Here is a 24,587-nt window from a genome sequence, read left to right on the forward strand (position 1 = left end):
CTGTGGTGTTGGAGGAAAATTCTGAGAGTGCCTTGGACTGCAAGAAGATCAAACCAGTCCATCCTCCAGGAAATAAAGCCAGACCGCTCACTTGAGGGAATGATATTAAAGGCAAAACTAAAATACTTTGGCCACATAATGAGAAGACAGGACACCCTGGAGAAGATGCTGATGCTAGGGAGAGAGGAGGGCAAAAGGAAGAGGGGCTGACCAAGGGCAAGGTGGATGGATGATATTCTAGAGGTGACGGACTCGTCCCTGGGGGAGCTGGGGGTGTTGATGACCGACAGAAAGCTCTGGCATGGGCTGGTCCATGAAGTCACGAAGAGTTGGAAGCGACTAAACAAATAAACAGCAACAATAATTTACACAGGTGTGCAAGAGGTGTTGCTATTTTAATTCGTAGATTTTCTAAGCTGATTGTTGAAGAAGAAGTATGACATACAGACTGCAGCTAGAATTTCTTTGGATGACAAGAAAGCCTTTGATATGAATTCCTGGCAGTTTTTGAAGTAGCATTAATTTATTTTGGGTTTCCTCAAAGTTCTATCTTTTGGACTGATTAAATTTATTCAACTCTTAAATCATGGATGATTATTAATAGCATTTTGATCTGTTTTCCCATGAAAAGCCTATACTATGAGGTAATTACAATTTAAAAATAACTTCTAAATCTGGTTTGGAGTAAACAGAGATGCTTTTAATATTATTCATTTGGAACAGCTCAGTTCTGAGGAATCCATAAGGTTTTGTCTTGTCCTGTTGTTGTGGTGGTTTTGGTTAACATCAGCAGAATTGTTAATGTGAGTCTGGATCAATCATTTAATTTTTAAAATGGATATGTATGATAGAACGTGCAAATTGTTTAAAATTTGAACTCTTTCAAATTTGAACATCCCACTCCAAGCGTGAAACAGCATTCAAATTCAAATGGAATGTGTTTTGAACTGAAGATTATTCAAATTGGAAACAATTTGCCCAGCTTCATGAGGGGCTACACCTATTGCAGCAGCCATTTTTGAAACTGGGTGTATTATAACCCAAGTGTGGTAATGCCCTAGTAGTAAAAAAGCATTTTTTGTAATGGAAGAATCTAAATTGTATCTTCACATATACACTGAGTTTGACCTGACAATGAATGGTCAGGAAACTAAGGACACTTCAGCTTATTATGGGATGTTCAACAACACTTTTGTCCAGGAGTGCAGTGGCTGTGAAAAAATGAAGGCTCTATTATTTTCTGTAACTAAAGAATCAATAAAATAATGTCAATGTGTAACTCAGCTTTCTACCCAGAGGGCAGTCACATTTATAGATATATAATAGGATAAGGATCAGCTGAAATGCTTATTCTTTGTCCTGATACATATATTCCAAACAATGCAGCTAGGTTGCCTCAGAGATTTAAATATGTATTTATGATATATGTAGTGTTATGAACTTACTGTATATGATTCCACTGCATTAAAAAAATGCATTGCCCAAAACACGAACATTTCTCTATTTTATTAAATTCAGCCATTTATAGATGGTTCTCATCTTGTTTTTGCTAAAGCAATTTACAAGGCCAAATTTTAAACTTCATCAGTAGAATTGCTGTGGTACATCTGCAGATGTCCCAGACCACACATTATACTCTCTGCATTTTTGCACCTTTGCAGAAAATTCATTGCAGGAAAAGATGATGACTTTTTAAAACTGCCTGTATTTTTGAGCTTAAAACAGCAGAAACAACCCAGAAATAAGAAACTAATTATGCTACTTTGAGGCTGCCAAAGTTCATCTTGACTACATTTAGTACATGAATAATTAAATTCCAGGTAATTAGTTCTGTTATGTCCAACATAAACCTTGAATAATTTCAGTCAAAGGAAGTCTTTTTCAAGTTATATGCAACACTGATCCTATAGTGGGCATGGGGGAACAGATTGTTAGGGATAGACAATTTATTTCTAAGCATTATCATTAAATATTGATTATAATAACATCATTATTTTTATAATAAAAATTAGTAAGAGTGAAAGGAATTTAGCTGGAAATTAATTGCAAAAAAAAAAAAGGCATGAAAGCCAGCTGGGTGACTTTGGGCCCATCGCTTTCTCTCAACCCAACTCATCTCACAGGGTTGTTCCAAAATTTTCCAGATTTATGGACGAATTATGTGCATTTTTTTTTTCACAGAAAAGAAATATTTCTCAACAGGACTACCCCTTAATGCTAACAGTAGCACCACAACTGAGAAAGTCCCTTGAGAAGAGTTCCTTTGTGATATTTTTTTTAGAGATTGTGATGACAGGAATCAAATGTCCTTTCTTTTGTGATTTGATCAGTGATTGAATTCAGGTTTCAGGATATGATACTTGCTGGAATGTAAATCAACTCCTTCTGCGAGTGAAGGCAGAAGCAATTTTTTTGCTAGTAGAATTCATGCAGAGAAAGCATTTGTGTTTTTTCCCACAAGCCACTGCAGTAATTGGAGCTGGTGGATCTAGAAGCTTAAGTGACCCTTTTCATCATGGTGTTTTATTTCCAGCAGAGGGTTCCACTGCACAAATTATTAGACACTTAAGAAAAGTGAAAGCTGTCTGTGGAGTGATCCACCTTCTCACTGGAGTTATTTTATAACCCTTCCACATTCCATTGCAACTGGTATTTCTGGACTGGAATTTTTCTAAGGCATTAACATGGAATCTTATCCTTGCTGTATCGTCTCAAAGAGATCAGACTTGTCAGTGGATGGAAGGATCTCCCATGTTCCTCCATTATCTTTGAAATGTAATATGAAATGGACATATAACACTCTGTCCAACTGTTATTCTTTGCAAGAAATCTTGTTGGAAGTTACACCTTGCCAGTGCTGAGCTGGCCTGTCAAGCTTGTTTAGCAATTGTTGAAAAAGACCTACCATAAGCTGTCATGTAGTTACTTATTTTAATACCCCAATCTTCCTTTCAGTAGCCATGATATATGATAACAATAAATTAACCCCTGTATTGGAAGCAATAGCTGTTCAATACCAGTCGTTGAGCAATAAGACTGGGGAGGATGCTACTATGTTCATCTTCTTCTTAGGGGTCTCAGTAGGCAGCAGCACCTACCCAATTTTTTTTTGGGGGGGGCACATAAACTAAGCAGGGATAGGCTGCTTAGTACTCGGATTAGAGACTTCCTGGGTTATAGACTAGACTAGAAAGTTGAAAAGAAAATATCCTGGAAAAGGGCAACAGCAAATCCCTTCTGTAATCCATGGAACTACATTGATATGCCCATGAAGTCAACTTGATGGAGACTTTGCTCTTCTTGTAGAATTCACTGCTTCAGCTTGTGGTTACAATGAAAATAGAATGCTAGAATAGACAAAACTGGTTCATCAATGCTGAAGTATTTAAAAGGACAGCTGTTGTTAGGAGTCATTTAATAACGTATGATGAACAATTGGGATTCTGGCCTTGAAACTGGGAAGAGGGGAGAATTTAATTTGCTTCTTTTATGTATTAGAACAACAAAAATTGAAATGTCTTCAAGAAATAGGAAAACATTTGATTAAAGAAAAATAAAAATTAAATATGAATTAAAATGTATTTATTTATTTGTCCAATTTATTTGTCCTTTACCCATCTATCCCGTTGCTCGTCCCAGCTCCTGCACACCAAGCAGTTCGAAAACATGCAAATGTGAGTAGATTAATTGGTACCGCTTCGGCGGGAAGGTAACGGCGTTCCGTGAGTCATGCTGGCCACATGACCCGGAAGTGTCCTATGGACAACGCCAGCTCCAAGGCTTTGAAACGGAGATGAGCACCGCCCCCTAGAGTCGGACACGACTGGACTTTACGTCAAGGGAAACCTTTACCTTTACCTTACCCATCTATCCAAGAAATTGGGTGGTGAAGAAGATAAAAAGATAAAAGCAAAGAATTCCATTGCCACCCCACCCCCAAAATACCCCCTCTACTGAAGCTCCATAAAACCACAAAACTACTTATCACATATACCCATGCCAGAGCCCCCATGGTAACATCCCACAATGCCTGGGGGAAGAGCCAGGTCTTCGTGGTCTTGCAAAACGACAATAGAGTAGGGACTATTCTTATTTCAGGAGGGAGGCTATTACAGGCCATAAAGAGAAGGCATGAAAATGACACTGTTTTATTGATGGTGCCTGAAGCATGCCTACTCTGCCAGATCTGGTGGGGCAAGCAGAAACCACTGGAGAGAGGCAGTCCTGTAAGTAACCTGGTCCCATGCCATGTCAGGTTTAATGGTAACAAAAAGCACCTTGGGATCCAGTGCAGCTCATATAGCAGTGGTGTTACATAGGCATACCATGGCGCACCCAACATTGCATGTGCTGCTGCATTATGGACCAACTGAAGCTTCCAAATGCTCTTGAAGGGCAGCCCCATGTAAAGCACATTGCAATATTGAGGTGACTAAGGTGTGAGTGACCATAAACGGTGCCTCCCAATCTAGGAATGGATGCAACTGGCAGATAAGATTTATTTGTGTAAAAACTCTCCTGGTCATGGCTGCCACCTACTCTTCATTCAGGTGCCAAGAGTCCAAGAGGACCCCCAAATAGCATTTCAGTTCTATCTGGTGGAGTATCATCCTCATCTAGAAATAAAGGTGGAAAATTCGCAGATCCAAGGGGTACTAAGTCCTATACCCAGTCTTGCTAGAGTTAAGCCAAAGCCTGTTCTTTCTCATCTAGGCCCACCACAACCACTGGGAAAGGACCTTGATAGTATTGTTTGGTTGGCCTGAAGTAAACATGTATAATTATCATCAGCGTCAATACTCAGCATCCAGATTGGCCACTTTTGATTAGTAATTGTGTAACAATCTGACATACCCAACAAAATGAAAACTTCTTGAGGATGACCCAAAAGATGTTTAAGTTCTATAAACTGGTATGAGTGAACTTTTAACATATACTTAATGTTTGCCCCATTGAAAGCTGTGTGGCTTAAAATAGCTTAACTTTGGCTAGACTTTGCATCTTGTAGTTTGCACCTGATACACCTTTGGTTTGTTAAACATGTCAGATATGAAAATTTCCCCCACTTTCATCTAAAATAAATCAGAACTGGTAAAGTGAACAAAATAACCTTTTATTATTGCACGTAATCCAGAAGAACAGCAAATAAAAAGTCCTGGATAGCACTGCAAAATTGTCATATATTTTTTATTTTTAAAACTTGTGATTTTAAAAGGTGTGCTTCTGGTGGTGATACATCTGTCATTTTGAAAGCCCTGAACTTTTTAAGAATACCGTTCTATGTTTGAAGGCATGCAAATTGAGGTAAACCTGCTCCTGCTCACCCTAGGAAGCAAAACTCCACAGGGCTTGTGTACACATTAGTCTCAGTCCAGCAGCTCTTTGGGCAAGGTAAGCAATAGGGTGCAGATCTTCCTGCAGGACCTTTCTGTTCACCTTAAAAGAGGCCTCTTGAGTATGAATGGAAAAACTCACACCCGCAGGAACTTCCAGATGATGCTCTGGATTTTATTTGTGCCATCTTGATCAAAATGGTGTTTGGAAGAAGAAGTAAAGAAGATCCTTTAAACAAAACTAAAAGTTAAGGTTCTCAGGACTGTAGAAAGAACTGGCATCATTTGAGAGCCAAAATGCTATATGTGATTCATTCCTGCTTTACTGAATTACTTACATTTATTCCTTGGGAGAAGGCTTGTGGTTATTTTAATGTAAACACAACAGTTACTAGTGACTTAGGGGATACCAATGTATACATAAGCCCCAAGAAGCTCCTTCTCTTTAAAGTTTTTTTTAATATACATAAATATATCTTTATATAAAAACATACAACATACATGGCAAGGACAGTCAAAAATGTTTTGCACTCCAAATGAGAGCCTGAACATTTTGCACTGTATTCATCAGCCATATTACATTTGAAAGGGACAAATTTCAAAATCAGTTTGCAATTTGGCATGGAGATCCAGCTGTCCAAAGGAAAATAAAATAATAATAATTTAAAAAACAACAGATGAACACATGCTTCTGGATGGGTAGTCTGTGGATCCTGGCCTGTATCTGCCCCAAACAGCAGATGTATTTATCCTTGTCGTTACATTGCAAGGAAGAAAGCATGACAAAGAAAATAACCATACAGTATTTCTGCAAAAGAGTTCAGAAGTGGATGGGAACAATGCTTCATGATAAAGGACACGGACATCTCTCAGAGAAAATCACTTTCACTGTTATAAAGCTGCTGGCATACTGAACTGTACACCTGGAAAGCCAGGAAAGAGGCTGTCAGGTTTCAAAAGCAAATAACAGCCTGGTTATATTTAGGAGAATATATTTAGAAGAAAAGGAAAAGTAGCAATAAAAGCCTCAAAGCTGCCTGTATTACTATTACTTCATGTCTGGAGGATATTCCTTAAGATAATCTTACACAATTTTCTGAGTGGTATTGTAATACATCATTCCTTGGTGAAAATAATGTTTTTCTCCTCCTTCAATGTAGAATATAATTTCAGTAAAAAAAAATATATTTTTTAAAGCTGTGGAGGGAAAGACACAAAATAGCAACACCCCTGTTTTCTGAATTCTTTTTCAGCAGTTCATGAGTTGTAAGTCATCCGCTCTGCAAACACCAGCCCTCGGTCTACCTGCTGCATTTAAAAGCCTGTCACCTTTTGGCACCTTCAGTTACAGTCTCCTATTATCTATTAATTTTCCTCTCTATTTTATTTGCACACTTTTAACCCACTGCTGCAACTCCAAGGACTGTCACTACACATAACAAATCATAGTCAGTTTTAAAGAAGGCACTTTTTAAAAAGCTTTGGAAACTGACACAAAAATCCTTCTCTTTTTTTCCCCCCAAAAAGAAGGTTGGGAGACAGAGCACCCACACACTTTAAAGACAGATTCACATATTACATTTTTAATGTCAAGCCATGTGTGCATCTGAATAATGAGAGAAAAGGACAGAGTTTAAAGTGGATCTTGCCACAGGTCTAATCTTAGGGTGGGATGGGGGTAATCAAAACTAGCAACAAAAATACGCAAGGCACTGCATAATTATTAAATGAGCATAGATTTCATCTACCAACATTCATACCAAACCACATTAAAATGTAGCCTATAGTTAGTAAGCTTAAGTTCTAAACAAGTTTCAGGGTATCTAATTGCTGCTAGTCAGCAATGCAAAGAGAATTGCTTACAGTAAGACCAGATTTCAGCACCCCTTACACTGACATCTATGAAAGACGAGAAGATTTATTTTCATTTTTTAAACTGTGGCTTTACTTACATCCTAGAATGGGATCTGCTATTCAGACAAAAAAAAAAAAAGCTTCATTCATTTTGGAAGACGGACTTCTAAACAGAATTAGCAGCAGGTGAAACCACCTGATTTTTCCTAACACTGGATTCATTTTGGTTTGAATGGGGAAACTACATCCAGAATTAATTAGGGCAGGGTTCCTCAACCTTGGTAACTCTAAGCTGTGTGGACTTCAACTCCCAGAATTCCCCAGCCAGATTTGCTGGCTGAGGAATTCTGGGAGTTGAAGTCCACACAGCTTAGAGTTGCCAAGGTTGAGGAACCCTGAATTAGGGGATATGCTGCCAATTGGTTATCAAGAGGATTGCTTGCCCATACTCAGAGGGACAGGGGAGTTCTGTCACTCTTGGCCCAGCACTCCAACTTTGCCGGCTGAGGCTTCACTTGTGTTGCTGGCACTATGACGTGTGTGCCTTATCCTGGAGGCTTTGTGGCACTTGTGATTGGGAGAGTCCTCTTTTCTTTAGCCCCTCCAACTTCTTAGGTGAACTTCTTTCAAGTTATTGTTTTGAGGGGGCATTAAATAAGGCTACTCTCCAAAGAAAACAGCTCCAAGTATGACTGACAAGAACAACCATTTAGGATTATACGCAATGTAGACAAGTTGGCATAGCAACTCCTCAAAGCGTCTCAAGTGCTACTGGCCCAGGACAATTGCTAAGGAAGGAGGACATCTAATTGGAAACTTTAAGAAGTAAAGGGTCTGAACGAGCTGTCAGCCTGGCACTCTCCCACCACTGCCAGCTAGCCAGATTGAAGGGAAGCTGCATAGTCTATGAATAAGGAAAGTGTGGGAAATGACACACCAAAGGGATAAAAGAAGCGGCAGAAGCCCTCATATGTAGCCCACTAGATGTCTAAATGAATCCAGCTGAGCCAGTTCTTCATTATAAGAAGCTTTGCTCCACTTCTACATTAGCTAAGAAAGTTGCTGACAAGTTCTACATATCCAAATCCTAAACTCAGTTTGAACTGAAACAGTGTAGGAAGAAACGAGTGTGCTGCTTTGCTAGTGGAGAAAAGCATCACATTGGACAATGGAGGAAAAGGATGCCCAAATACCTTGGCTCTCCTAATGGAGCTAAGGAAAAAAAAAAAGCCACAGCTTCTAGAATGCAAAATACAGGATGGGGGAGGGGGGGTCCCTCATGAGACAGGAAGATGTTTTAAGCCCTCATTTCTAATTTCTAAATCTTTCCTATTGGCTCCAACTTTAGTGACTAAACAGAAGGGCCACAATTAGATTTTAGCAAACTATTTTTTTCAAGGGATTTGGAAAAATCCTCAACATTCAAAGTGCCCTCCAGCCACCTTCAGCACACTCTTGGAGTTAACCATGATTTGGAGATGCAGCGCAATTTAGAAATATGGGGTGGGAAGATTTGTACCATTACGTCTGACGTTTTCACAGTGAAATTCGAAGAAAAGACTTTTTAGTTTGTGTTTCCATTCCACAATTAAGATGAATCCTTGTTTCTTCAACAAGTGGCAGTGTAGTTCATCAAAATTATAAATCTTTAAAGCAATGCAGATTCAAAACAAAAGGAAGAATAAAAAGGGTTGCAAAATTTGAGACCTCTTCTTGCTATGGTTGGAGCAAAACAGTTTGCCAGAAGCATTGCATGAAAGTTTAGGACCTCAGTACACTCACTGGGTGCTTCTGTGCATCTTCCTTTTAACATAGCTCTGAATGGTTGATGTTATCTCTGATCAGGATTGTTGTTTAGACCAGCATAAACTTCTGTGAAGATATAAAATTTAAAAAATTAGGAAGGTATAAATTAGCGTCATAGCAGAATTCATAATTTTAAAAATGTGTTTAACAATTCTGATACTACACTAGGAAAATGTTAAATGGAGACGGTTCCATCAGTAGGATAGGAGGGCTTTCCATTAGGATTAGAAACTAAGATCTAACATTCTGGTTTGCTTACCTATGCATTTAAACAAACCCTATCACTGGACAATAAAACAATGCTGTCCCTATTCCATCTCCCATGCTTGTCTTCTATTTCCCACATTCTTGCTTATCTTTGCCTGATTAATAATTTGATGGTATCAGCAGCCATCCTGTGGTAGAAAATAGAATAGATCATGCACAGTAAAGAACAGAAGACTGTGTCAGTGGTTACTCTGCAGTGCTAAAAAATGCAATGTTGTTTGTATGACTCCCAGACCCCCATCCACAGAATGAAATTGCCTGAATAGGAGTTGTTGGGGAGAAACTCTCAGCAAAGGGGAGGCAACCCCAATATATGAATTGGCTTTACTCTTTCCAATCCTTCTATCTTCTCTCACCCATCTTTTTCATTTTTTTTAAAAAAAAAATCATGGTGGCCTGAGGACAATTTCATCAGGGAGTTCAATTAGATTATTGTTAAAACAAACACCTCATCCTCCCAGTTTGGCTGAAACCAAATGGTACAAAAAGTGGCTGGCTTCTTGTCTGACTTTTCCTACCAACTCTGGAATGCTTATTGTATCAGTCTCCATAGCTGGACACAGTGACCACAGGAGTCAGGTAGGTGGAGGAAGAATCAGTCAGTGGTGGAGGCCAAGAGAACAAGGAGGAAGTCTGGTGGATGAGTGGAAGTACAGAGAATTGTGGAGATGATGCAGGGGAGAGAAGGGAAAAGAGTACATGCAAAACAAAAGTGTGAGAAGAAACAGAGCATGGAAAAGAAGAAAAATACGAAGGTGGAGAAGAAAGAAAGGAAAGTTTAGAGTATCAGAGGAGTGAAGAAAGATAGGTAATATGAAGAAGGAAAGAGAGGTAATATGCAGAGAGGTTAAAATGGATGAAGAGGACTCAGATGGAGTAATTAATAGGTCCTGAAGAAGTGGGTTGAGATAATTATTCATTTATTTATTAAAATTTATTAGAGCTGCCCATTCCCACAGACCTGGGTGGCTTACAAATACAAAAACAATAAAAGCAGTTAAAAACGTATCACACCACAAGCAGCTTGGACTGAAATACTCGTAACAATAACAAATCAAGCCAAACCAGGGGCCCCACAAACACATTAACCCCTGGCCTGAGACCAAAGCCAGGTCTCAAGGGCTTTTAGGAATCCTAAGAGAAAGGACACTGTTCGTATCTCGGGAGAGTGGGGGAAATTCTACAGAGAAGGCACGCAAGATGACAAAGTTTAATAGAAGGGATCTGGAGCATACCCACTCTGGAGCGTACCCACTCTGCTGGAACGTTCCAGGTGGGCAGAAACAGTTAGGTAACAACCAGCACCTTGAATTGCATCTGGAAGCTGACTGGCAACCAATGCAGCTTGCATAGCAGCGATGACACATGGGCATACTGAGAGCTACCCATTACTGCTTGTGCCACAACATTGTGTTTTAGCTATACCTCCCAGATGGTCTTCAAGGAGAGCCCGATGTAAAGCACATTGCAATAATCCAGTCATGATGTGACCAGGGCAACTAGTATTTTGTATTCTACTTTAATTTGCTGGTGTGTTGTATTTTAACTGGAATTTAAATTCATTTTTATTGTTATTACTGTACATGGCTTCTATTATGTTTTAAAATTATATGTTGGAAACCAACTAGAATTCCTATAATTATGACACCTATATTTTGTGTCATACAAACAAATACTCCAAATTTCTGGAAAATGAATAAATCAGGGCTCTGTGCCACTTAAGGATTGTTATATGCCCCAGCCATTACTTCAATACATAGTGAGATGATTTTGAGGTTTTGAGTTAAAGAATGACTGGTGGGAAGAATCAGTGAGTATGTTGATGACAAGCTTCTGGGAAACAATTTTCATTGAACTCAATGGATGTTGAATTGGAATAAACATGAAGAGAATTGTACTGCCTGGTCTGATAAACTATTTTCTTTGCAATGCTTTTTATAACAACAAAATAAGAAATAGGAGTTCTGCCCAGATAAGTAACTAAGTAGCAATGGTATTCATGTATAAAAGCCCACATTAGCTAGCCATAGGAAGGAAGGGCAATCAAAAAATACTGCACCTTAAGTCACACCAGTATTGTTACTCTTACCTTGTTTCTGTATCTCATCATGTCAGAAAATGTACAAATAAGATGGATAGGCCAATGTTCAGTAAGATGACCATGCAAATGATTATTGTGTTAGGTCCCTAAGGGGGAAAAATTCAAGAGCATTCTATTATCTGCTATGGATTAAAACAAAGACTTAGCTTGCAAATATTCTCAAAATATGAAATGAAACAAACAGAATTTTTTAAAAAGACTATCCATCTATATACACAAAGGTCCTGCTGAACTACTGTATAAGCCCCAGAGTCCTGTGGAAGTATGTTCAATTGTGAGAGGTGCTGGGAATTATAATGAAGCAACATTTGGAGCAACACGCATTGCTACCTACCCTGTCCTATACCATACTTTAGCATTATAAGAATAAGCACCTTGGGCTTAAACCCTATCCCTCCTGTATGGCTGCAAGAATGACTTTTAATTTCATCTTCAGATTAACTGGAACTTTTCATGACAACTGCACCACAGATTATGAAGCTCTCTGGTTTTCACTAACTATTAACCTATGAACCACAGTCTATATCACCGTTTCTCAACCTTGGCAACTTTAAGATACGTGGACTTTAGCATGCTGGCTGGGGAATTCTGGGAGTTGAAGTCCACATATCTTTTTTTTATAAAGAAAAGAACTTCATTAATTTTCAAAGTATAGTTAAAATACAAAATATAGAATATAGATAAGATATAGAACTAAAGAAAAAAGAAAAACTAAAAAGGTGCAGAATTAGACAGAAAACAGAAGAATAAAGTGACTTCCAATTTTATCCAATACAAATATAAATGCACATATTATATACAGATATAATCTCTTACCATTAATTAAACCTTAATAACATTATTTCTATAAAATTGAACCATTTAATCATCAAAACCTAAAATCAAAACTTTATTTATTTATTTATTTATCCAATTTGTCCCCGCCCATCTCCTCCCATTGGGGGACTCTGGGCAGTTTACAACAATCAATTAAAACAACAATCACAACTATACAATATAAAAATACAATAATAAATAATATAAATAAAAGTAAAGATAAAAAGTCCAAGTGGCGAAAGAGTCTAAAACAGTCCAAGTGTGGGAAGAGTGGTCTATAGCAGCCATCCCCATGTAGATCTATTCCCCTCTCCATCCCAAGCGAGGCAGCAAAACCAGGTCTTCAGTCTCCTCCGAAAGGCCAGGAGCAATGAGGCCAATCTCACCTCCGGGGGCAGCATGTTCCAGAGGGTGGGAGCTACTGCAGAGAAGGCCCACTTTCTGGACCCCGCCAAATGAAGTTGTCTTAAAGACGGGGCCCGCAGCATGCCCTCTCTGCACGATCGGGTGGGACGGGTTGATGTAATGGGGAAGAGGCGGTCCCTCAGGTAACCTGGCCCCATCCCATGTAGGGCTTTAAAGGTAATAACCAACACCTTGAATTGGACCCGGAAGCAAACTGGTACCCAATGCAGCTCGCGCAGAAGCGGTGTTACATGTGCCCTTCTAGGGGCACCAAAAGCAACTTGTGCGGCTGCATTCTGGACCAGCTGAAGCTTCCGGATACTTTTCAAGGGTAGCCCCATGTAGAGTGCATTGCAATAGTCTATATGAGAGATAACAAGGATATGAGTGACTGTTTGAAGGGCCTCCCGATCCAGGAAGGGGCATAACTGGTGCACAGCATGTAGCTGCACAAAGGCTCTCCTGGCCACGGCTGCCACCTGCTCTTCGAGAAGGAGCCGTGAGTCCAGGAGGACCCCCAAGTTACGCACCGGGTCTGTCTGGGGCAGTGCAACCCCATCCAGAACCAGAGATGTTAATGTCCTGGATACGGAAGAACCATTGACCCACAGCCACTCAGTCTTACCAGGGTTCAGTTGAAGCTTGTTGTTCCCCATCCAGGCCCCCACAGCCCCCAGACACTCGGAGAGGGTAGTCATAGCATCACTTACTTCACCCGGGATGGAGATATACAATTGAGTATCATCAGCATACTGATGATACCTCATTCCATGGTGACGGATGATCTCGCCCAGCAGTTTCATGTAGATGTTAAAAAGGAGAGGGGAGAGTACTGATCCCTGCGGCACCCCACAAAGAAAGGGCCGTGGGGCTGATCTCTCCTCCCCTATCAAGACCGATTGGGACCGGCCCTGGAGGAAGGAGGTGAACCAGTGTAAAACTATGCCACCCACCCCCAGCTCCCTGAGCTGCCCCAAAAGGATACCATGGTCGATGATATCAAAAGCCGCTGAGAGATCAAGGATAGTGAGGATGGATGCACTGCCTCCATCCCGCTCCCTCCAGAGATCATCCATAAGTGCGACCAATGCCGTTTCTGTCCCATAACCGGGACTGAAAGGGGTCTAGATAATCTGTTTCCTCCAGGACCCTCTGGAGCTGCAAAGCCACCACTTTCTCAAAAAGGGAAGGTGGGAGACTGGACAAAAATTGTCCAGAACAGTAGGGTCCAGCGATGGCTTCTTGAGGAGGGGGTGCACCAACGCCTCTTTAAAGGTAGTCAGGAACACCCCCTCTCCCAAGGATGTATTAACCATTGCATGGACCAAACCACATTTCACCTCCTGGGCTGCTTTTACTAGACAGGAGGGGCACGGGTCTAGATGGCATGTGGTGGCATTTACTGTCCATAGGATCCTGTCCACTTCCTCAGGTCCAACAGGATCAAACTGCTCCCAGATAACTGGGTAAGCCCATTCCCCTGGTATCTCTCCAGACCAAGCCTCACGCCTGGAGTCTAACTTGGAGTGGATCCGAGCGATTTTGTCCTGCAGATGCTCAGCAAATTCCCCTGCATGGCCCTGTAGGTGGGTCACTGATCCCACCTTCCCCAAAAGGGATCGAGTGATCTAAAACAGGGCCGTCGGGCGGCATTCTGTGGACACAATAAGAGCAGAGAAGTATTGACGTTTCGCCACTTTTATCGCCACAAGGTAGGCCTTAATAGCAGCTCTTACCTGTGTTCGGTCGAATTCAGTCTTTGTCTTCCCCCAGCGGCGCTCTAGGCGTCTCTTAATCCTCTTCAGAATCCTCAACTCCTCCGTAAACCACGGGGAGTGCCGGGTTCGATGGGACAAGAGAGGCCACACAAGTACAATCCTGTCCAAGGCCCCAGCCGCCTCCCTATTCCAGGCTGTGGCTAGGGTCTCCGCTGGACCGTGCAGCAGATCACCGGGTATAAACCCCAGTTCCCTCTGAAACCCTGCCGGGTCCATCAGTCGCCGGGGGCAGACCAATCAAATGGGTCCTGCCTCCCTGCGGAGGGGGGTGGCATAAGAGAATCTCAGGGCCACCAGGGCATGGTCTGACCATGACAAAGGGGACAGCTGTAACTCTCCCCTCAGATCACATTGCCACTGCTCTGACAAGAAACCCAAGTCCGGGGTGGGGTTATTTTTTTCAGACCCAAGCAAATAATCTAAAAGTGGTTGCCAAGTAGAAACAAATCCAGACACAGTATTTTCTCTTATCAGTGCTGTTAACTTAGCCATTTTGGCCAATTCCATCAATTTAATCATCCATTCTTCTACTCTGGGGATCTGTGAATCTTTCCATCTTTGTCTTGCTGCTGTTATCATATATAAAACCAAAGTCCCACATTGTTTCTCAAGCTGTTTCTCCATTAATCCCAAGAGAAACAGTTCTGGTTTCTTCTGTAGATCCACTTTAAGAAACTTTTGAATATTAACACATATTTGATTCCAAAATTTTTTAGCCTTCGAAGTCCACATATCTTAAAGTTGCCAAGGCTGAGAAACACTGGTCTAGACTGTATGTTCATTTTTCGCTTATCTAAAATAAAAGTAGAAGCACTGGATCATGCCATGCTAGAATAAAAGGAAAGGTAGGAGATCTCCCGGGAATTCCAGAGATATAGGCCAAAACAGGAAGTAAGAAGAGAGCTAGTTTGGTGTAGTGGTTAAGGCACCAGGCTAGAAACTGGGAGACGGTGAGTTCTAGTCCTGCCTTAGGTACAAAGCCAGCTGGGGGACCTTGGACCAGTCACTTTCACTCAGCCCTAGGAAGGAGGCAATGGCAAACCACTTCTGAAATCTTGCCAAGAAAACTGCAGGGACTTGTCCAGGCAGTTGCCAGGAGTCAAGATTGACTCGAAGGCAACCCCACCCCCAAAAAATGGAAGTAGGAAGAAACATCCCAAAAGAAGGAAATGCCAAATCACTTCCAAGAGCTCCATTGACAGGTCTAAGAAATTGGCAGGAATTAAACTTGATTCAAAGGAAATGTTACACACACACACCAGGAAGAGTAGCATATTTTAAACTATTCATTTAGCTAGCAATTAGACAATAAGAATCTAGGTTTTGACTAGTAAAGTCTGTGTTTTGCTTTATTTTAAACTGCTACCCACCACTTCTGACTCCTCTGCTGGATTTGTTAATACTGTAAATATATTGAACTGGAAACTATATTTGATTTAGTCTGATTGAATAGCCCAGGGAGTATTTTTCCCATGTTGCTTATCTGGCTTTTAAGGAAAAACAATCAGCGTAGTGCATGCTTAAGTGGTTGGAGTAGGACTAGGTGGGGCCAGTTTCAAATCCAGCCTCTGCTACATAAAATCACTGGGCACCTATGAGCCGGTCAATACCTCCTAGCCCAAGTTCTCCCATATGATGGGATACGTTTGGAAGAGGGGGCATTATGAGTTCCTGAAGGAACAGCAGGATATAGATCTATATCACCATCCTCCTCCTCCTCATCTTCATTGTCCTTGGCTTCTTAGGAACACCACAACTAATAAATTTGAATCTGCAATGATCTTCATAGGCAAATTTTCCAGGAAATCATATAGTACTATGGGTTCACCTAGAAATCTGATACTGAGGAGGAATTTGTTGTGGTGTAATTGTTGTTAAACCCCATCTTATGCTCTTATATACCCTATCAGCACAAAAGTGCTGCAAATCTCTGCAACTTCCTTTTAAGGAAACTGAATCTTGCACTTGGCTATTTCTTAGGATTTTCTTAGAACTATTTACTACTGAACAGTATCTAATGGGATTAATTTACTTAAGAAAAAAATGCTAATTCCCCCATTCTCAGTTGCATTAGTCTCATAAAGCTCAAGTCACACTTAAACGTTGGAGTTTTGAAATGATTTTTAAAAATCTAAAATGAAACACCAATCTAGTTTTCCAGAAAAGAGGTACAAAATGTTCACGTACCAACCTGTTTTCACACACCTATCAACAGTAAAGTAAATGGAAAGTTTAGAAAATGGTTATTATTGCTTCCCTCTCCCCAATCCAACCTGCTAAATCAACAACTATCCCTGCTGTGAAGACAGAACCAGACTACCTCTTCTTGTTCTTCCACCTCTTTTGCTGCTGCCTCTGGTGGAGCAACTTTTTTCACCACAGCCTTGGGCTCAGCTTTGGCTACCACTTTGGCTTCAGGCTTCTGTTCAGGCTTGGTTTCACGCACAGCTTCTACTTTCTGTTCTACTTTATGCTCAGGTGGATGTTGTTTGGGCTCCAGCTTAGATTCTGTCTTGATTATTTTTTTCTCTTTGTGACCTGGTTCATGTTGGGTGACGGGTGTACTTCCCCTTTTCTGTGGCTCTAATTTGTGATCTGCTGTTTTCGCATCAGCTTCTGGCTCTGGGGACCTTGGCTTGGTAGGAAATTTGGAGTCTGAGAATGGGTCTTCCTCATTATCCACTGGGGGTGTAACTGGAGAGGTTCGCACAGCATAACTGTGATAGCCCTCAAATAATTTAACTTCACCTCCTTTCTGTATCCTCTGAAGGGGTTTGATCTCCATCTGGTCAGTAGCAATCTTCACCTGGCTAGGAAGGCTGAGGCTCTGAGGAGCAGGTCTGCTGTTACTTCCTGACTTCTCCACTGGTGCCAGCAGAGCATTAGAAGATGTGTTTGGCCTACTTCCTGTGTAATTCCCATCCTTGGTATGATCTCCATTCCAAGTCCCAGGGCTGAGAAAACCACCCTTCTGGGAACCCTGCTTAGCACGCTTGGCCTCAGGTGGTGTTCCGGATGGTGATGGAGTCGGAGCTGGACTCTCCTTAGGTTTCATGAAACCTTGCTCATCAGTTTGAGGACTTTCTGGAGGTGTTGCTGGAGATGTCTCTTCAACAGGGGGTGTTTCTTGTATATGCTCAACATTCTCCTCATTTTCCATGAGTTCTTGGAGTAGCCTCCTCTTCAGGTATTCAGGGCCTAAGAAAGAAAAGAAATTCTGAGTATTATCAGTAGGCCATTAAATATCTCCTACACTTGTAAGTTTGTGGCTGTCAAAAAGACTGGTAGTTGGTCCAGCTTAGCCTTGCCACCTCTAGATCTATGAATGGGAGACCTCACCACACCAGGAAGTAGGTTAATAAAAGGTAGGATGAGTCTTCATTTTTGTCATGCTGTGCCAAAAAGGAATGGGATAGATTAAGTTAGCCTGCTGTTGTTCGGTGAGTCATTATTTATTTAAATTATTTTTATATCACTAACTTCATATAGACTCTTGGAGATGTGCAAGCAATATAAAATCCATAAAATTACAGGAAACAATGCCATCTCTAGAGAAAAAAACCCAGCATTGAAAATGACTTCTTCATTTAACTCGGAATCAATCATGATTGAAGCAGCCTGTAAGCCTGTTAAACAAACAAATAAATAAAAAGTCTCAATAATCAAATGCTCTATGGAAGAGCTCAGTCTTTACTGCCCTCAGCCTGCCCCCTAACAAAACAAAACAAAACAAAACACTGTAAGGGAGTATTGTATGTGCTGGAGAGAGTGAAAGAGAGTTATGAGTTTTTCTAAAACAAGATGAAATCCACTGAAAAGTAAGAACCCTTTCCCTGATCACTACTTCTGAGCAAGAAATTGGTGTGCCAGAATCTTGGGATCAAGGCTTTATTAGATTTATTAATTGTTACAATGACACTGCTTGGTAACAGAGGGCTACCCTTTATTAGAACCCTTTTCTTTCTGTTTCCTAATAGCAAGTACTAGAATACCAGGAGCCTAATGCTGCTGCCATCTAGTGATCATCCAGAGTTTTGCAGCCCAGATATGGTAGCCCTACTAATAAATAGCTTTGCCTAGGTGTTTATCTGCACATGGAGATATATCACTTGTATATCTTCTCAGGGGTATAACTTCTATATAAAGACTGGGTGGGGGGAAAATCAGCAGAGATTTGTCATTAATGTAAAGTGATCTGTCAGATGCATTGCTTACTCATAAGATCATCCACCTGTGACATCAGGATCTTGTTGGAAGCATTGGAGCAGTTGACCTGACCTGATTAAAGAAGGTGACTTCTGGGTTCAGGTTGCATTCTGTCTTCATCTCACTCGATTCTGTAGTATCGCCCCATAGCATTGCCGTGGGCTACATTATTATTTATAGACTGGCCAAAATCAGCCTGGTTTGGTTTTCTCCACTGCCCCTATATCCCGTCCCCGCCGCAACTCTGAAACAGACATTCTGATAAAGTGAACAGACTAACCAGTCTTAATCAGCAAGGAAAGATTTGTGAGTATAGCTAAAATGGCAGGAAATGTCTTGTCTTAAACCAAGGTCAGAAAATCTTCACACATAACCTTTAAATCAGTCTACATTACAAATGTAAATTCTACACCAATCATCATTTTGCGTGTGTGTATGTGTAGACATTTGGACATTAAATAAGATTTATAACTGGCACAGATAAACTACCAGAAATTGAATACTTAGTTTTACATTTTGCATGGAAATTGCTTTCAGTTGTATAAATTACAGTTGAATATGATTTACACTTCAGAAAAATTTTCTATCACAACTAGGTCTGAATGTATGTCACAGATTTTTTAAAATCACCGCATGAATTAGTATAAATGATAGAAAATGTAATTTTTGTCTGGGTACAATATCTTCTCCTGAAATTCCACTTCAGTTGCAATAGTATACAGTATATTTTATTTATGTCAATAAATAAGTAATTACTGTCAAATGCCTCATATCCCAGCTGAAAACTTTAGAACAGAATAGTTGCATTTGGAGAATCTTTTCGCATCTAATTAAACCAAGATATAAACGACCCAATATATTAAATAAACTTCAAAAAATGGTTTAACATTCTAACTGATATTGAACCCATTAACCCATAATCAGATAAAACACAAATCTATGGTTAATAGATGATTTAGAAAATCATAACAAATGATTTAGAAAATAGAGAAAATAGATCATTTTTCAACTGAAGAGAGGAGTGGCTGCAAGATTCCTCACTTTGATAAGTTCATACATGATTGTCTGAATGTGGCTACCATCTTAGTAATTTTGCTCATTTGTATGAAGATAATTATGCATCAGCCTTGCCCACTGAATACTGTGCAATTATGTAGCAAACCCTACTGTTACATAAGTGTTGCACTATTATGCTCTTTTTAAAAATAATACAACGAATACAACTATGACAAAAAGGAAAACAGAATGTATAAATACAAAAAAAAAGACAAAAGTTAACAGTAAATAACATCACTGTATACATACACACTCACACACACACACAATACCATTCAGTTTTTAAATACAAATTAAACCTTGACCACAAAGAATCATATTGCCCAGCCTTTCCACTGTGTCAATGAAGAGTCAGTTCAAAGACTGAGAACATGCATATTTCATCAAACTAACTGATGCTGAAACAAAAGTATCTTTTTAAAAAATATATAAATGGAGGGTTGCAACACTCCAAGCTTGATAAAATCTAAATTCTTCATATCTACTTACATTACACATTTTTGAAATATACTTTAGCAACCCATTAACATACTTAAATGTTAACTTCTTTCCTTCTTTCTTTCTGTTTCTTGGAGACTGTCTGGACAAGTCCCTGCAGTTTTCTTGGTAAGATTTTCGGAAGTGGTTTGCCATTGTCTCCTTCCTCGTGAGAGTGACTGGCCCAAAGTCACCCAGCTGGCTTTGCGCCTAAGGTGGGACTAGAACTCCCGGTCTCCCGGTTTCTAGCATGGTGCCTTAACCACTACACCAAACTGGCTCTCAGCTAAACTCCTTTCTAGAACCTGGTTTATCATATTCTGATATACAATCCACACAGAACAATCAGAAGGCATGCCTAAATCATGTATGTTTACATAACTGCCCAGAGTGCCCCGATGGGAGGAGATGGGCAGGGACAAATTGGATAAACAAATAAATAAATAAATCTTCGCATTTATTGCATCTCCAGCATAGGAAAGTAGATAAATCAACTCCCTTTCAACATTGACCCTGGGATCCAAAAAAGGTTTTGTTTTTTTAAAAAATTAATCATTTGCATCTTAAGGTGACAAAGTTAACATTTTTTAAAACCCAAGGCTTATGACTTGTTAAAATTAGAAAATTTAATTCAGTATTCCAAATTTCTTGTAAATGTATCAATTTAATATTTGTAAACATTTAAAACTATCAATAAAATTGAATTGTTGGCTTAGCGTCCAAAAATCCTTTATCTAATTGGTTCAAAGTAATATGAATTTTCAGGTTTTACAGTGTATCAGATCCATAATCCAAACACTGCAAATGTTTTATCTGAATATATTGCTATTCAGGGACAGATTATTTTGGGACAGATTATTTTCATTTTACCTCATCTCAAAAGTTTTAAAGTTAACATTAACAATAAGATGTTACAGAGTGATAATCCTGTTTTCAGTCCAAACTTTCTCGAAACAAAAAGGGTTTACCCATTTGAAAATATTCCAAAGGGTCAACTGTTGTTCCCTGTCTACTCAATGTATTAAGGATGAGACCTTTAGACTGTTTGTTGTTGTTTATTCGTTTAGTCACTTCCGACTCTCCGTGACTTCATGGACCAGCCCACACCAGAGCTTCATGTCAGTCGTCAACACCCCCAGCTCCCCCAGGAACGAGTCCATCACCTCTAGAATATCATCCATCCATCTTGCCCTTGGTCGGCCCCTCTTCCTTTTGCCCTCCACTCTCCCTAGCATCAGCATCTTCCCCAGGGTGTCCTGTCTTCTCATTATGTGGCCAAAGTATTTCAGTTTTGCCTTTAATATCATTCCCTCAAGTGAGCAGTCTGGCTTTAATTCCTGGAGGATGGACTGGTTTGATCTTCTTGCAGTCCAAGGCACTCTCAGAATTTTCCTCTGACACCACAGTTCCAAAGCATCTATCTTCCTTCTCTCAGCCTTCCTTATGGTCCAGCTCTTGCAGCCATATGTTACTATGGGGAACACCATTGCTTTAATTATGCGGGCCTTTGATGTCAGTGTGATGTCTCTGCTCTTAACTATTTTATCGAGATTGGTCATTGCTCTTCTCCCAAGGATTAAGCGTCTTCTGATTTCCTGACTGCAGTCAGCATCTGCAGAAATCTTCGCACCCAGAAGTACAAAGTCTTTCACTGCTTCTACATTTTCTCCCTCTATTTGCCAGTTATCAATCAAGCTGGTTGCCATAATCTTGGTTTTTTTGAGGTTTAGCTGCAAGCCAGTCTTTGCACTTTCTTCTTTCACCTTCATCATAAAGCTCCTCAGTTCCTCTTCACTTTCAGCCATCAGAGTGGTGTCATCTGCATATCTGAGATTGTTAATGTTTCTTCCAGCAATTTTAACTCCAGCCTTGGATTCCTCAAGCCCAGCATGTCGCATGATGTGTTCTGCATACAAGTTGAATAGGTAGGGTGAGAGTATACAGCCCTGCCGTACTCCTTTCCCAATCTTAAACCAGTCCGTTGTTCCATGGTCTGTTCTTACTGTTGCTACTTGGTTGTTATACAGATTCTTCAGGAGGCATACAAGATGACTTGGTATCCCCATACCACTAAGAACTTGCCACAATTTGTTATGGTCCACACAGTCAAAGGCTTTCGAATAGTCAATAAAACAGAAATAGATGTTTTTCTGAAACTCCCTGGCTTTTTCCATTATCCAGCAGATATTGGCAATTTGGTCCCTAGTTCCTCTGCCTTTTCTAAACCCAGCTTGTACATCTGGCAATTCTCGCTCCATGAACCGCTGAAGTCTACCTTGCAGGATCTTGAGCATTACCTTACTGGCGTGTGAAATGAGTGCCACTGTTCGATACTTTGAACATTCTTTAGTGTTCCCCTTTTTTGGTATGGGGATATAAGTTGATTTTTTCCAATCTGATGGCCATTCTTGTGTTGTCCAAATTTGCTGGCATATAGCATGCATTACCTTGACAGCATCATCTTGCAAGATTTTGAACAGTTCAGCTGGGATGCCATCGTCTCCTGCTGCCTTGTTATTAGCAATGCTTCTTAAGACCCACTCAACCTCACTCTTCAGGATGTCTGGCTCTAGCTCACTGACCACACCGTCAAAGCCATCCCCAATATTGTTATCCTTCCTATACAGGTCTTCTGTATATTCTTGCCACCTTTTCTTGATCTCTTCTTCTTCTGTTAGGTCCTTGCCATCTTTGTTTTTGATCATACCCATTTTTGCCTGGAATTTACCTCCAATGTTTCTAATTTTCTGGAAGAGGTTCTTGTCCTTCCTATTCTATTGTCTTCTTCCACTTCCACGCATTGCTTGTTTAAAAATAATTCCTTATCTCTTCTGGCTAACCTCTGGAATTTTGCATTTAATTGGGCATATCTCCTCCTATCACTGTTGCCTTTTGCTTTCCTTCTTTCTTGGGCTACTTCTAGTGTCTCAGCAGACAGCCACTTTGCCTTCTTGGTTTTCTCTTTCTTTGGGATGTATTTTGTTGCCGCCTCCTGAACAATGCTGCGAACTTCTGTCCAGAGTTCTTCTGGGACCCTATCTACTAAGTCCAGTCCCTTAAATCGATTCTTCACCTCCACTGCATATTCCTTAGGAATATTAGTGAGCTCATATCTAGCTGATCTGTGGGTCTTCCCTAATCTCTTTAGTCTCATCCTAAATTGTGCAAGAAGAAGTTCGTGATCTGAACTACAGTCAGCTCCAGGTCTTGTTTTTACCGACTGTACAGATGTCCGCCACCTTTGGCTGCAAAGGATGTAGTCAATCTGATTTCGGTGTTGTCCATCTGGGGAAGTCCATGTATAAAGCCATCTCTTTGGTTGTTGGAAGAGAGTGTTTGTTATGCAGAGTGAATTGTCTTGGCAAAATTCTATCAGCCTATGTCCTGCTTCGTTTTGTTCTCCCAGGCCATACTTACCTGTAATTCCAGGTGTCATTTGACTGCCCACCTTAGCATTCCAGTCTCCTGTGATGAAAATAACATCTCTTTTAGGTGTGTTGTCCAGTAGGTGCTGCAGATCCTCATAGAACTGCTCTACTTCAGCTTCTTCAGCATCTGTGGTTGGGGCGTATATTTGGATCACTGTGATGTTAGATGGCTTGCCCTGAATTTGAATTGAGATCATTCTGTCGTTTTTTGGATTGTATCCAAGCACTGCTTTAGCCACTTTACTATTAATTATGAAGGCTACTCCATTTCTTCTGTGGTCCTCTTGTCCACAGTAGTAGATCTGGTGGTCATTTGATGTGAAGTGGCCCATTCCAGTCCATTTCAGTTCACTGACGCCCAAAATGTCTATCTTTAATCTTGACATCTCACCAATAACCACATCCAATTTGCCCTGGCTCATAGATCTTACATTCCAGGTTCCAATGGTGTGTTGATCCTTAGAATATCAGACTCACCATTCACCACCAGCACCGTCGGCCGCTAGCCGTCCTTTCGGCTTTGAGCTAGCTGCGTCATCACGTCTGGGGCTAGTTGAGCTCATCCTCTGTTCCTCCCCAGTAGCATTTTGACCATCTTCCGACCTGGGGGTCTCATCTTCCGATGGTATACTGACATATCTCTGGTTATACTGATCCATTTAGTTTTCACGGCAAGAATACTGGGGTGGGTTGCCATTACCTTCCCCAGGGATTGCATTTAGTCTGACCTCTCTGTCATGACCTTCCCATCTTGGGTGGCCCTTCACAGTTTAGCTCATGGTATCATTGAGGTGCTCAAGCTCCAGCCCCACGACAAGGTAACGATCCTTTGCTGAAGGTTTAGACTGTACTCCAATTGAAAATATTCCAGAAGGAAGGAAGGGAGGGAAGAAGGAAGGAATCCAGCAAAGTTTCTTTCATTCAGTGTTGTTCTACCACTTGCTAAGCCTTTTCTTCTTTTCTACTATTATTTTATTGAAAATGGTATGTTCCTCTTTTCCAAAAGAAAAGTCCACATGTAGTAGGCCTTCTTCCAAGAGGAATAATGACTAGATAATGT

General features: G+C 40.6%; 1 protein-coding gene across 2 annotated transcripts in view; it reads right to left on the bottom strand.

The window, feature by feature from the left end:
- Nucleotides 1–8,454: 8,454 nt before the first annotated feature.
- JPH2 (junctophilin 2) overlaps nucleotides 8,455–24,587 on the bottom strand; it is a 76,689-nt gene continuing 60,556 nt past the window's right edge. Inside the window, exons 4-6 of one of the 2 annotated variants that reach the window (XM_063297109.1) lie at nucleotides 16,681–17,558; nucleotides 11,350–11,447; nucleotides 8,455–9,059 (exon numbers count right to left, since the gene is read on the bottom strand). In XM_063297109.1, coding sequence (XP_063153179.1) covers nucleotides 11,367–11,447; nucleotides 16,681–17,558 — 959 coding nt within the window. In that variant the 3' untranslated portion in view covers nucleotides 8,455–9,059; nucleotides 11,350–11,366. Of the gene's footprint in view, nucleotides 9,060–11,349; nucleotides 11,448–16,680; nucleotides 17,559–24,587 lie in introns of those variants that run through there. The other variant, XR_010067533.1, reaches the window with a different exon arrangement.

The sequence above is a fragment of the Candoia aspera genome, chromosome 3, assembly GCF_035149785.1.
Source record: "Candoia aspera isolate rCanAsp1 chromosome 3, rCanAsp1.hap2, whole genome shotgun sequence".
Lineage (NCBI taxonomy): Eukaryota > Metazoa > Chordata > Lepidosauria > Squamata > Boidae > Candoia > Candoia aspera.